We start from the raw sequence: 14,584 nt of genomic DNA, 5'->3' as shown, positions 1-14,584 counted from the left end.
TTATCTTTGAGACATTATGCCATTCATTAGTTCTTCTAAGGTTGCGGACTCACGCTAATGCTTTGGCTCTGATATCATTGCTAGTTGAGAGCCCCTCATTCTAATAAAACTAACAAAATTCATACAAGCCATCAACCAGGCCATTCTCAAAGCCATAAGCAAGGCGACGCCCTTTTTTTTTAATAATTTTAAAAATTTTTAATAATAAATTAAAGTTAAAAGATGAAAGCAAAGTAAAAAGTAAAATTTAAGGATAAACTATAAAAATTATCCTTGAATTAAAAAATGAGTATCGTTGAATTAAAAATTATATAAAAATTGATTCAATTATTAGATTTTCACCTTGTAATCATTAGTCAAAAATTGTTAACAGATGTATTTTTTTTTTCAGTATTTCATAATGAATTTTTTTTTTAAATTGTAATAAAAACTTCTCCCTCACTTGCCGCATAGTGTGATGCACATAACAAATGGATTTTGATCAATTTTGTTGCCCATTATTACCATTATTTTGTTATGCTAAAAAAGGAAAGGATAGTTTTGTAATTTAATTATGAATATACCTTTTTTTTTTTTTAAGAATTATGAATATACCTAGTTTGCCTATCATACATCAACCGACTAATGGGCCAAACCCAAAACTCTTTTTTTGTAACATTTTGATATATATACCTTAAAAATTAAAATAGAATAGAATAAATATAATTTTAATTAAATGGGTACTGTTGATATATATATATATATATATATATATATATATATATATATATATATATATATATATGAAAACCAGTAGAGGAATCGCACGTATCAACAAAAGCGGGAAGTGTAGTAGATTATATACTAGATTGTTATGCTGCTGCTACCAACTGCTTTTTAGGTTTATAATAACGTTTAACTTCCTTTGTTTCTTCCTCTTCGCCGCACACCCAACGTCCACACTTGACACTTCCCTTAGCCTCGTTGTCTCACTGGTACCTCTTCCTCTCTCTTTACGTGCATGTCTCTCTTTGATATTGAGCTCTTCCTTTCTTTTATAGCTTGTTCTGTTTCTGTCTTCTCATGTTCAAGCCTTACTGCTTTCTTTTTTCTTGTCATTTCTTTTATCATTGATGGGTGTTATTGTTTTTAGTACTGCTAGAAATGCATGCCAATTTTTCTAAACTTGGTTGATCGCTTTTCGCAATCTCTGTGTGTAAGACGTGTGTTTTTATGTGTCAAGTGTAATAATTTGCCCTTATTTATGGTTGTGAACATTTTTTTGTGCATGTAATTCAAAATTTTGCTTTTATGATTGTTGGGGTGTTTTGATATGCTGTGAAATGATTCTGGGTAATGCTTGAAATCCTATTATGTTATCAAATTTGTGGTCTTTTTTGGATAAATTGATGATTGCTTGTACAAAGGCTGGTTGTTGCGGCGACATCTTTGTGGCTTTTATGACAAGCAGAGTTTTTGAAAATTTGATATAGTTTTGATCTTTGAGAAATTGTGAGACTTGGAGCTTGATGCTGAATTAAATTGTCTTATAAAGTACGATTATAGTTGCTTATTTCTCCTTTACTTCTTTTATGAGTTTATTTTTAACATTCTCGCCTCGTACATGTGTACTTGTGTATATTGTAATATCGTATGAACATTCTATGTTATGAGTGGAAACAGTTGTCTTTTAGAGTGTTCAAAGTAAATGTTTGATTAGCAAGTGAATAAATGAGAAAGGTCTAGTTGAAATTTTCTAGTTCCAAACTTGAAGTGAATGACTTGTTCATTCCACTTGTTAATTCTGTTTGCCATTGATTTCTCCTCAAATTTTTAATCAATTCTCCTTTTACTTCTCTGTTCTGACTTGTGATTTTCCTGTAGAGCTTTTTATTGTTCCATGACTCCTGCACAGCCATTAATGGATATCCATCCAGACTATGAACATCATTCTACAAAAGTTGAAGTTGATATAGATGACGAAACTATCTTGGCAAAATCAGATGGAATGCGTTCAAAGTGCGTAGATAACTGTGGGGAAACAGTTGGTGAGAGAGGCACTCTTTTGGATGAACAAACTAAGCCAATGGACCCTGAAGATGTGGAAGTTGACATAATTACATATAAAAATAGTAAGGAGACCAGATCAGCAGGACCTGAAGATCCAGATGCAACTGAATATTCAAGCTCATTTGCCAACACTTTTTCTGATGACGAGAAATGTTCTGGACGAAGTGAAACTGAAGTAGAATCACAATTTTTGGGTGACAGTTATTTGGCATCCCCATATGATGCATTTAGTAGCATTTTTAAAACAAGGTATGTTTTCGTTCCTTAAGTGTGTCAGAAAAGTGTTTGATTATTTGCCAGTTCTTGTGTTACTATATTATAAAGATATACGTCAAATTAATGCTAAAAAATTTTATTCAACAGTGAAGCTGTAGCAGTTAAGACCAAAACACTTTATGTTCTACACAATTAGGACTTATGTTTTTGTTTTTTTTTTTTTAATAATTCTATGCCAACTCTCATTGTTGCCTTGTCACAGTGTATTCTTACAGCATCTATTTGGTTTATTTGGTTATAAATCTCTGTTATCCCTCTTTTCATTTCGTCATACATCTAAATTATCCCTCTTTTTATTGTGTCAAGTCTTATTCCTGGCAAGTTAATAATACTGGATATTTCATTCCAAGGGTTGATATATCATCAATCTGTTCATTTCCCATTATTACATCATGGTCTTGGACTCTAGCTCTTGGATGTCTTTTATGTGTGCCTCAGTGCTTCCTAGAGAAGTTTTTGGCTTGTTATTGTAGGGGAAAGCCATTCCCAAGTCATGAACTGGTTTTCCAAATTAAAGAGATCAAGGAGTTTATTTTAATTATTGTGCAATTATGCATGCATATACATAGTTCATTTGTTAATCTTGGGAGAGGAACTCTTAAATGAGGAGAAAGATGTTAATAAATAATTTGTTAATTGTAAACTGGAGGTATAAGGAAAAATGTTTAGGTGGGTTTGCATTTTAGGGAAGTGCTGCTTAAAATTAACATCAACATAGTAAAAAATCAATTAGAAGAGAAAGTCAGTTATTCATTACTTCCAGGCTGATGTTATCTGATTTGTTATTGGTATTCATTTGAAGAATATGGCCTTATGGTTAATCCAGCACTATATTGATGATTGATCAAATAATGAAGATGTAACCTTGACTGATCCACATAAATTAGGCTTATTTTCCTGAAGTTAAGAGCATCTCTCATCTAGACACAATAATTTATATCCCTCTGGCATTATTTGCATTATTTCCCACATTATTTTCTGCTGAGGTTTGGAGTGTCCTGCTTAATATTTTGCTCCTTGCATAACTTTGAAACTCAAATTGCACCCTTTTGAGTCAAAATAACACTTTACTCAACTTTGCTGCAATATAGAAAGAAGTTAACGAATCACTGGAGGAGCTTCATACGTCCTCTGATGTGGCGTTGCAAATGGACAGAACTGAAAATTAAAGAAATTGAGTCTCAAGCATTGAAATATGCCAGAAAACTTGCAGCATATGAACAGAGAAAACATTCACGAATCTATCAATCTACATTTGAAGATTGTTGTTCGAAGTTGTCACCATTTTCGAATCAGTGTTATAGAAGAAGGGCCATAAAGAGGAGGAAACGAAAGAGGATAGAAGACACAACTGATACATCGTCATATATGTTACATCATAGCCTTTTTTCTTATCTGGGTATATGCTTCTTCTTCATACTTGCATATTGTTCTTTAGGTTCTTCACTCTTCACCCCTTTCCTCTCATTGTTTTTCAACTTCACTGCATGATTTATTGCAGATAACAAGAGATCTAATCCTGATGGAAGTTCAATGGTAGATGATTTTGACAATGCAGGTAACAGTTTCTGTTATATTTTGACTTGATTTCTGCTTCATGGCATTTAAAGGACCCGAATAATATTCATAGTTGCCTACTTCCTAGAATTGCGGGACTTTTAATTTCCATATGTTCTATTTAATAAATGTCAAGGATTCTTGGCTATGCAGTACTGTGTACTAACCAGTTCGGCTTGGTGTTTTAATAACATGTTCTGATGTCTCCTATTATTATTTAACACACATGTTTTAACTATAAAAATTTTCATTAATTTTGAAATTGACTGCTATTCGTTTGGTGTAATCTTGGATCAGCAATAACAGAATGTCACGCTGATTGCAGCTACAAATTTGGCAATGAAAATGAACAATTATCTTTTGAGCTTGAAGATGATAATAATTTTTTGGAGCAAGTCCTTTGGAAAATTGAAATAATGCAATCACAGATTCACAAGTTGAGGAATCAACTTGATGTGGTGATGTCAGAAAATGCCACTGCATTTTCTTCCTCTGAGAATCCACGCCTTCTTGCTCCTTGTGATGGACATACTAGTTCTGCTGCTAGTCCTACATTCCCTGCTGGCAATGGAGACACAATGTCAATAGAAGCTATGCATAATGCAAATCAACAAATCTCAGGATGTGATATTGGAGATTTGATTATGCCTGATAGTGCCATATCAAGTTGTGGAGAGACTATCGAAGTACCTGATTTAATTGAAAGCACAGTTGGAATGTTGGCTGCTGATGATGTTACCTTCCATCAGCCACAAATTGGAGATTCATGTGAAGATGTAAGAACATATATTGCTGTTATCTATGTACATTCTGTAATTATAGTCAACTGTGATTATTGTTTGACGTGATTGAATATGATTTTAAAACTGATAAAAGGAAAATTGTTAATTGAGCTTATGTGGCCTTTCTATATATATATATATATATATATATATATATATATATATATGTGAAGAACACTATTTTTCACTCAAATGACAAGAAAATAGTTCATTCTTCATTGAGCTTATGTAGCAAGATACTAGTAATATGATGTGACATGTATGCTATTGCTGGCTGCATCATGAATTTTTCAATTGCTCCAAGTAAATTTAATGTGAAAATTTTCATGGATTATTCCATCATATATACATGTCTATAAAATTTTCAGTTTTTAATAATTCTTTCAAATTCTATCTGAATTTTATTTCACATCTTCGTGTGCCATATTAGCTCCTTTGCAATCTTTCTTCAGTGATTTTTAAATCCTTATAAAGTTAACTGTGATTCTTAAACCCTTAATATTATCTTTAAAACCTTTGTACCACCAGATTTGTTCTTCTTCTAGAAAGTCGAATCACTTAAATTTAAATCTGTAAATTGTTGGATAAATGTTTCATGGAAACAGTCTCTTTGCAATGCATATGAAGGCTGTGTAATATGTGATCCTCAGAGCCGGCAAAACTGAAAACTTTATGCACTGGGAATAAGTTGTTGGATAGATGGGATGCCTCTTCTGATTTTGACAGGACACTATTATTTTGAAATATTGATAACAATAAAGAATCCATTGCTCTCCACTACCAAAATGTTTCATCGCTTTACATGTACTTTTTGCATTTGCAGATTGTGGATAATGTGTTGACACATACTGAATCAACCAAGGGAGAGAGAGACACTTTCATAGGGACAGATAATCAACTTCTAGAGAAGCATCACGAACAAGAGAAAGGAGAAGAAGAAAGCACCAATCCTTGTCCAGTTACTACCTTAGAACCAGATCCAACGGCAAAAACCACTTTCTCAGAGGAGCAATCAACTCTGAAATCATGTTTAGCCTCAGATTTCCAATTTCCAAAGAACAAGAGAAAGCGGGGAGAGAGGAAAGCTGGTTCTGGTGGTTGGAACAAGAAATGTTCAGGGGAACCTGACAGCCAGTGATTTGTAGAAACTTTTTATGAAACCAGCCCAACAAGTTTCAAATGCTTGGCTTTGCTAATAAGCTACTAGAAGTGGTACTCGCCTTATTCTTGAAGCTGTGTTCTAATAAGTATAAATTTTAGCACCAGCTAGTGCTATCACCTTCTGGTAAAGAGCATATCATTTGCACCATTGCCATGTATAGGACCGTTTTGAAGCCTAAACTTTATGATCAGCAGTCATTTGTGTATTGGTTCTGCTGTTTTTATGCTTGGTTTAGTATGAAATCACAAGTGTAGCTCTAAGCCTGTAAAGCTGGCAAGTGATGCCAAACCAAGGTCAAGAACTAGTGTGCATTTCTATTTTATAAAGGCTGATGGATTTTGATGACTGTCTGTGGGCACAAATAAAGCCTTGTATCTCCTGGCAGAGGCTTTGTTTAGGATTCAAACTGTTAATTTTAACAAAGCTTTTTCTTTCCCCCAGAATCTGGATGACTAATGAGAGTAGGCAGTTCTTATCTATGTCTAGCAATTTTAATCAAAATATTATGTTTCGATACAGAAGGAGCCACCAACATTGAAGATCATAATATTCCTGAAAACAAAGTGTATCAGCATTGCAAGAGCTTCAAGTCCAGAGTAAATGCAATCCTTGACACTCCTGTTTCAGTGAGTATTTTAGTTGAAAGGCCTGTTTTTCAGTTGAATATGGAACCTATCATATTTCTTGAAGTCAAATAAATAGTTGAGATTTGGTTAAACGTTAAAAATTTAATTTTCAAGGAGTAGGTGATTATATATGAGAACAAAATCTCAACCGTTCATTTTGAATCATAGGGATGGAATTATATAAACGTGATAAGTTATGTTTGCTCAAACCTGAAAGAATCTTGATCTTACCATGAACCTCAGGATTCTGTAAACAATATTAGGAAACGAAGAGATGGCAGACTCGAAGAAGATAACAGTGTGGAACTCAGCTCTAGCTTCTGTTACATTGATGAGAGTTGGAACTTGATTAATAGCCACCATTTTGAACTTCAGTTTTTGATAAGAACAACTAATTACAATCATGAGTTGGAAATACAATTAAAGTGTTAAATGCTATTGAAATTATGAAAATTCACTTAATTTTAATATTGTAATCTAATGTGAAAAATTGGATAAGCTGATGCAGGCAGGCTTTGGTGGGTTCAGGTGGGTCTGACCACTTGATGAGTGTCAGAAGTTGCACGCGTGGATACCTCTGTGGCATTTCACGTGATGACTCAATAGGATTTTCTTTATAGGATTTAAAGATCTCTCAATTTTTCCTTTCTAGTTTTAATCATAGAAGGATGTCTTATTCCATGAAGACTCATACTTGTGCGCTCCGAAGAGAATTAATGTACGCAATCTTGTTTATGTTCCATAGAAAGATCGTTTTACGTGATTCAAACTCGTGATCTCCATATTATAAATGGACAAATTTAATCATTATGCTAAAGTTTCATTTGTTTCGCGTAATTTATATATGAAATTTATTTTTTTAACAATATTTTTCATTAAAATATTTTTTATTGTTTATATGTAATATTAAAATAATGATATGCGTTTATTTTAAAAATTTAAAAACTAACTTCTTCTTTTGATCAGGAAATTATTTTTCATTTTTTGCATGTTCTAAACATTAAAAAATGAGAAAAATATTTTCCCACAAAAATAAACATAGCCTAAAATCACCCTTTACTTAGATTGAATTATGCTTAGAAAATTTAATGTTACTGAATCACACATTACATATTATGAAGTTAATAACTGCACATATTTTCACTAAGACATTAATTTCAGTAAAGGGTAAAGGCCATAAGTTTAGTAGTTTCTTTGTAAGAGCTTGTTGGTCATCTTATTTCCAATTCATGACAGACAAAATCATGTCTATGGTCTACAATGTACAAAAGCAAAAGATGTCTGCAAACCCTAATGCTTTTGACCTCAAAAAGTTGTTGTCAAACCCCAATTTCATTTTCCTCTTTTTCATCTTATTAAGAATTCTTTGTGGGTAAATTACATTTACGTGTCCAAAATGGAGTTTTGTTTTTCATTAGTGTTTGAGAGTTTCTCACTTATTCAACTTTCAAGACCCAATAATACAGTCATTTAACTTTAAAGTACTTTCAGCTTTAATTCAGTGATACTAAAATCATCTTTAGAACGATAAGTTTTCGAATTCAAGTTTCAATCAGAGTCAATTATATTAAAAAAAAATTCTATAAAACGAGGATAATTAACCCAATATAAGCATAACTTTTTTGACAAATTTTTTAAAAGGGAATGTTTTAATTCTACTGATGGAAATATCTAATCCAACATCTCCAATCATCATGTCTCTTTTTTTTTTTTTTCTTCCTCTCTTTTGTAGCAGCTTTTTAAGTTCTGGATATAACATCAGCCACAAATGAATCATGATGCCATCCATTAGCAAATTATTTATAAACAGACTGGATCTTATGCATGCCTACTACTTTGTTGCATACTTGCATTATAAAAATCACCTCTTCTTAATCTCAAAAATATCAATAATATTCTCGACTCGAGCGTGAATTAATTTAAATTTTGAGTTTTTTTTATTAATTAAATGTTTGTATAAAAGAAAATGGGTTTGCATTTATGAAACTTTGAATCCAATAGATTTTTTATATATATAATTTGGTGGGAGGTGAAAAATAAGGAAAAAAAAAAAGTTCACTTTAAACCAATATGATTCTTTCAACACAAAAGGCAGGTCAGGCATGTCTAAGACAAAATTAATGGCCCCCATCCCTAACTGATCTCTCAGCTGCTCAAAGGTGCTCAGAATCATACACAATAGGAGAAATACATGATTATAAGTGTCCACATACTTTCTATGCCCTAGAAAGTAATCAATTAAAGTGATTAAGGAGATGGGTAATCTAGTAATTTCAATAAAAGCAACAATTTTTACTTTACCTTTGAAATTTGAAAATCTCTCTCTCTCTCTAAAACTTCAATAGGAATCATGCCTGCCAACGCTAAAAAGAGGGTCTTGTAATAAAGAATGGAAGGAGAAATATAAAATAAAAACAAAAGAAAGAAAGAAAAGAAAAGAAAAGAAGCACATTGCCAACCCATCTTGCAGTCACAAAATTGAAGGCAAAAAAGGGGTTCTTCTTCCCTCTCTCCCTCTCTACCTCTCTCACCCTATCTACCCAAATGAAAAAAACCTCATCCTTCTCTTTTCCATACTCATACTTCAGCTGGCTTTTTTCATGCAAGATCCAAAGAACTCTCTTACAAGGTAAGCACTAAGCAACTCTTTGTTTCTTGGTTTCTTGGCAAGAGCTAGACATGCATTACTGTGTGTTTCTTGAATTTGTTAGAAAATGGTACGAGTAATTGAGCTAAGCTAAGGTTAGTGCATAAATAAATATATACAGGTTCATATGATTTATGTAAAAGCCTAAGCCATCAGTGATCACTCCAAATGACAATTTCAAGGCAGCATGCCTCTTACACAATTGCCAAAAGGTGCTTCTATCTTTTTATTTGTTTATTTCATCATCTCCAAACTTATTTGCTATGAATATTCTGAATTTCTGATAAACATTTGATGGAGGTGAAGAATCATCTTGCACAGTATGTGAAAAAGGATTTTGTTTTCCTTTTATTTTCATTCGAGGCATAATCATGATAGGAGTTCTTTTTCCATAAATTCTCTTTCAGATATTCAATGTTTGACAAAACTGTTAATGAATATTTTAATTTTTAACAATTTTTTATTTGTATAACAAATTGTTCCTCTTCTCATAAATTCTCACCTCCCTAGGAAGGAGGCCTCTTAATTTTTAATAGAAATTCAAGCATTTGGCTCTTAGGAGAAAAAAAAAATCCCGTATGCCAAATTGAAACCCATATCTTTCTATTGCACTAAAACAACCCAATGGACTTTAGCACTGCTCTGGGCCTGTAGCAATAAGTATTTGATGGGCCACTGTGAACTCTTTGTATCAGAGTATGAAAGCCCACTTCATTTCTGCCTTATTTGGGAGGTTGGATAATGTTGGTACTTTTTATTTCAGAACTCTAATAGGCACTCTTTTTTTTTTTTTTTTTTTTTTTACAATTAGCTCTAATTGAAACTCGAACTTGAGACCTCACAACTCTGGAGAAGTTTAGTGGTATCAGAACTTATAATTTAAAAAAAAAGTATTTGAAACATCATAAATTTTCATAATTCTAATTTGAAAAGAAGAAGATGAAGATGAGAACTTCAGTGAATAAATCCTCATTCTTGTTATCTATAATTTAGTAATTGGATTCATATATGAATTGTTTGTTCATTCTAAACTACAACTATATACAATAACAAATTTCAACTCTGTTTGTTCTAAGAAAAATAATTTGTATGTGGAAAATGTTTTTTAAAAAAATATTTTTTATGAAAATATTTTTTATGAAAATATTTTTCGTTATTTGGTTACAAAGTTAAATCAATGGTATATATTTATTTTATATATGTATAAGTGTTTTCACATTTTAATAAGATTATCAAAATCTATAAAATGAAAAATGATTTTCTCTTTTGAGAAAAGAAAGTCATTTTTTCCTTAAAAATGACTTTTTTTAGAAAAATATTTTCTATAAAACAAAAGGAGTCTAATTAAATATTAAATTACATATAGAATTTAAATTTCTTGCTCAAGTGTGCATGATATATCTATAGCACAGCTAGAGAAGATGCATGATGTGCATTTCTTGCGCTCTAGGAAGCCTTGGTATCAAAGAGCAATACAAATGGCTACTCAATGGAAGACAATTTCCAAGTCCACAGAAATTCCACCATCATCAAATGGCACATTATGGAAAACAGTTTCCAAGCCAACAGAACTTCCAACAACAAATGCGACATTGTGGAAAACCATTTCCAAATCCACGGATCTTCCGTCGTCGACGACGTCGATGACTACGGCAACTAGAGCAAACCCTAATAGAGGGAAGTTGAGAAAATGCACTTCCCTTAGGGTTGCTACTTCATTTACCAGAGTATGTCTTTGTGCTCCAATATCTTCCTACAATGAAGTTTTTAGAGCTGATGTTCCTCCTAGAAGAAGCAATAGTTACCCTAGATCAAAATCATTTGCTGCTTCACAAGAAAGAATAATGCAAAGTACTGCAAGACTTAGTACAGAAGGAAGAAGGGTTTTTAGAGGGAAATCATTGACAGATGATGTTTTGATGAGGAGATTTGTTGTTGAAGAAGAGGCAATGATGCAAGTTAGGAGGAGAAATCAGATGGAAGTTATTAGAAAGAGAAGTATGATGAGAAGAAAAAAGCTTGGACCTAGCCCCCTTAGTAGAATGGTAATGGCTGAGGAGGAAGAGGAACAAGATTAATTAATTGATAAAAGGTTTGAATGTTCATTTAATTTTTTTTTTCTCTATTTTTCTTCATTTTTTGAGGTTTGTATTTGTTGCAATTTTCTGCCATTTATATTAGATGGTTTTGGTTGGTGAAAAGCATTTAGTTAAAACCCTTAAAAAATTAAGGGTAGATATATAATTTGCTTTACTGATTTTTCTTATTTAAATTCAGTTTATATATTAATTTATTTAAACTCAGTTTATGAACTATTGGTTAGTACTCATATATTGATTTTTCTTATTTAAACTCAATTTATTATAAATTCAAGATATAAGATGTACAATAACTTATGAAAATCAGCTTATAAACATATAGTATAAGCTAATTTGAGCTTATAATTATTTAAAATTTTAAACAGTTACGGGTTTAGTTAAAGTGTTTATAAGTAATTGATAAGCAATTAATATGTTTGATAAAAAATAGTTTATAAGCACATTTATTATTAAAATGACTAAAAATGATATTAAATAAGATTTATGATAAAATTTTAAAAATTAAATAAAGATAATATAGTAAAATACTTGGTCAAATTAGCTTATAAGCCCATTACTTATAAGTACTAAAATAAAAGGTTGAGGATTATCTTATAAGTACAACTTATAAGTCCAAAATTTGTTATGAACAAATAAATTAGTATATTTTTAGAGTTTATAAATTGATTTGACAAATTTATAAACAAAGACAAACACGTTTCTGCATATTTATGTTTATGTTTGAGACAAGAATTTTGTAGGATGGACCTTGTTGCATCAAATTTGGGGACAATACATATGAGAGTCATGAGACCATTAAATTGTTTGAATTTATTCGAATAGCTAAAAGTCTTAATCCATTAAATGGCAAGCAATTCAAACGGATTTGGTGAAGGGTGGAAAATTTTTCTTCCTTTTTTCTCTGTTGTTTGAAATATGTTTAACAAGACATAATATAATTAAATAAAAGTTTAAAAAAAAAAGAAAAATTATTATTTAGTCTCTCAATTTTAATGAAATTAACTATTTGATCCATCTGTTTTGAAAAATATATTAATTAGTCCATCTATTATTGTTCTGTTTGCTCGTTAATCCTTCTGTCCAGTTTAAATCAAATTTTTTGTTAGCTAATATATTCAAAAGAGAGAAATTATCATTACAGATACTAAATAGATCAAAGATTCAAAAATAAATAGACTATATAGTTATATTTTTCAAATTACAGAGACTGAATGAAATTTAAACTAACACTTAATATCATAGAGTGACTAAAGAGTAAATGAAATAAAAATATAGAAATTAATTAACGTATTTTTCAAAATATAAAAAATAAATAATTAGTTTTATTAAAATTATAGAAACTAAATATTAATTTTCTAAAAGAAAAATAAAAAAACCCTAATATGTAATCACTAGCAACTTAGGTTAAAGTTGATTAATTGTAACTTGCATTTGATTTTGATCTAATTCCTTTTGTTTGTCCTAAAGAGCAAACTGTAATGGGTAACTTTGTTCTAAATATGGGCAGAATAGTTTGCTTATACGCCACTCTATAAGAAATGAGAGGAACTTTAGGAGCAAGTGTTGCTAGTTGCTAGTGTTTATTCAATCTATATATGTCACATTTACTAAGTTAGGTTGTTTTATGCTCACTACTTCTCCTATCAACTCACTAATGCTCCCTTTTCTTGGCTTTTCCAACCACCATTTTATCTATTTTTTCATATAAATGGCTCAATCAATAAACTAAAATTCATTAGTTTTAAACCACCATTTCTATCTTATTCATTTTCATTTCCTCTTTATAGATTACCATTACCAAAAATGCATGATTCTCTTCTCACTTCGTTATTCAATTATGGGTTCCTGCTTAGGCAATCTTATCACCTTACACTTAAATATTCTTATTTTCTGATACAAAATATTATGGGTTGTGGTGCTCTGGAAGTAAACGTTGGCATTAGATGTATATAATTTTGAATTTAGGGTTGAGCATTCAGTTAAATTAAATTAGATTGAACTGTCAAAACCGAATTAATTGAATTATTATATTTTAGAAATTGAATTAAATCAAAATATATGAAAAACTAAATCAAATTGAACTGTTCTAATTCGATTCTATTCGGTTTGAACTAATCGATGTTTAGGCTTTGATTGGTTTTTTTATTTAGACTTGATTTTCAAGTTATTTAGTTTGATTTTGACTTTGATTTGAACCTAATAACCATTAATCAATGAAATTAAATAATTTATATATATATAAATACATATAAAACATAAATTCCCTAATAAAATAAAATAATTTAAAAATCAATAAAGCAATTCGATTCAGTTCGATTCGATTTAACTAATTTTTTTTCTCTTCAAAACTGTATTGAATCGAAATAACAGAAATTCTAAAAATTTAAAACTGAACCAATTGAATTACCTTAAAAATCGAATTGAATTACAAAATTAAGTCGGTTTGATTTAATTTCTTTGGCTCAAAATAAATAGTGCTCACAGTTATTATTATTAATCCCGCATCAGCTTTTGAAACTAAATATTGTCTCCACTTTAAGTGTGGGATGTTGATGTTTACAAGTTATTCACATCTCAACATTTTGAAATTCATCTCAAACTTGATGGTAGATCAATTTTTTATGAGATTTGATTAAATAAAGTACATCGATCATTGATCACGAGCCTTAAATTTAAGAAGGCCATGATCATCACACTCAAAACCCTTATTTTTTCTTTGAAAAAATGAAAAAAAAAATAGTGAAGTTGTAAGCTTGCATTTGATTTGTTGGATATATATATATATATATATATATATATATATATATATATATATATATATATATATGCTTATTACTATTCACAAATAAGTGATTTCACATTTTTAAATTTAAAAAATAATTACTTTTTTATAAGTAATGAATGTACCAACTTTTAAACACACAAAGCGCATCCTATATTTTACTCATTGGATACTGTCTAAAATGATATTAATATGTCCTATTAAATTATTCGACTGTTAAATAATGAATTTAATTTTCAAATTAATATTTTATATATTTTTTAATTCTCATTTTGTTAAATTATAAAATAATATTAACCTGCAACATGCAAAAATAATTTTAAATTATTAACTAATTTTGAAATTTTGAAATTATATTAAATATTAGTAACAAGGATTTTATTTCTAAGATCATGTTTCTCTCTAATCTTGATTTAAATTAAATATTCTAGAGTAGACGCCAATATTCGGATCTCATTAACTAATTTCTTTATATCAATAATTTTCTTTTATTAAATAAAAATATAAACTTCATATAATGTACAAAAATTAATATATGATACTATTTAATTGCTTTTATATTAATAATTAATTTCAACTACACACTATGTTGTGAAATCATTGA

The 14,584-nt window shown here is 30.2% G+C and overlaps 2 protein-coding genes across 7 annotated transcripts; both read left to right on the top strand.

Moving 5' to 3' along the window:
• The first annotated feature begins 825 nt into the window (after window positions 1-825).
• On the top strand, window positions 826-6,172 carry LOC110670109 (uncharacterized). Its single transcript, XM_021832054.2, has 6 exons — window positions 826-974; window positions 1,864-2,298; window positions 3,417-3,724; window positions 3,827-3,883; window positions 4,180-4,658; window positions 5,488-6,172. Exons 2-6 carry the CDS (start codon window positions 1,880-1,882, stop codon window positions 5,800-5,802), a joined length of 1,578 nt encoding a protein of 525 aa, XP_021687746.2. The 5' UTR covers window positions 826-974; window positions 1,864-1,879; the 3' UTR covers window positions 5,803-6,172.
• Window positions 6,173-8,792: 2,620 nt separating this feature from the next.
• Window positions 8,793-11,300, top strand: LOC110670119 (uncharacterized). 6 transcript variants are annotated; one of them, XM_058148313.1, is made up of 3 exons: window positions 8,793-9,081; window positions 9,221-9,311; window positions 10,507-11,300. In XM_058148313.1, the coding sequence occupies exons 2-3, from the start codon at window positions 9,287-9,289 to the stop codon at window positions 11,175-11,177; spliced, it is 696 nt and encodes a 231-aa protein (XP_058004296.1). In that variant the 5' UTR covers window positions 8,793-9,081; window positions 9,221-9,286; the 3' UTR covers window positions 11,178-11,300. The 6 variants fall into 6 exon arrangements, with proteins under 6 accessions (XP_058004296.1, XP_021687762.1, XP_021687771.1 ...); XM_021832070.2 differs by having other exon boundaries at window positions 8,794-9,081; window positions 10,512-11,300; XM_021832088.2 differs by having other exon boundaries at window positions 8,795-9,081; window positions 10,554-11,300.
• Window positions 11,301-14,584: the final 3,284 nt, after the last annotated feature.

Source organism: Hevea brasiliensis, chromosome 6 (genome assembly GCF_030052815.1).
Source record: "Hevea brasiliensis isolate MT/VB/25A 57/8 chromosome 6, ASM3005281v1, whole genome shotgun sequence".
Taxonomy (NCBI): Eukaryota; Viridiplantae; Streptophyta; class Magnoliopsida; order Malpighiales; family Euphorbiaceae; genus Hevea; species Hevea brasiliensis.
Note: the sequence above shows the minus strand (reverse complement) of the source record. Positions and strands in the feature narration are given on the sequence as shown.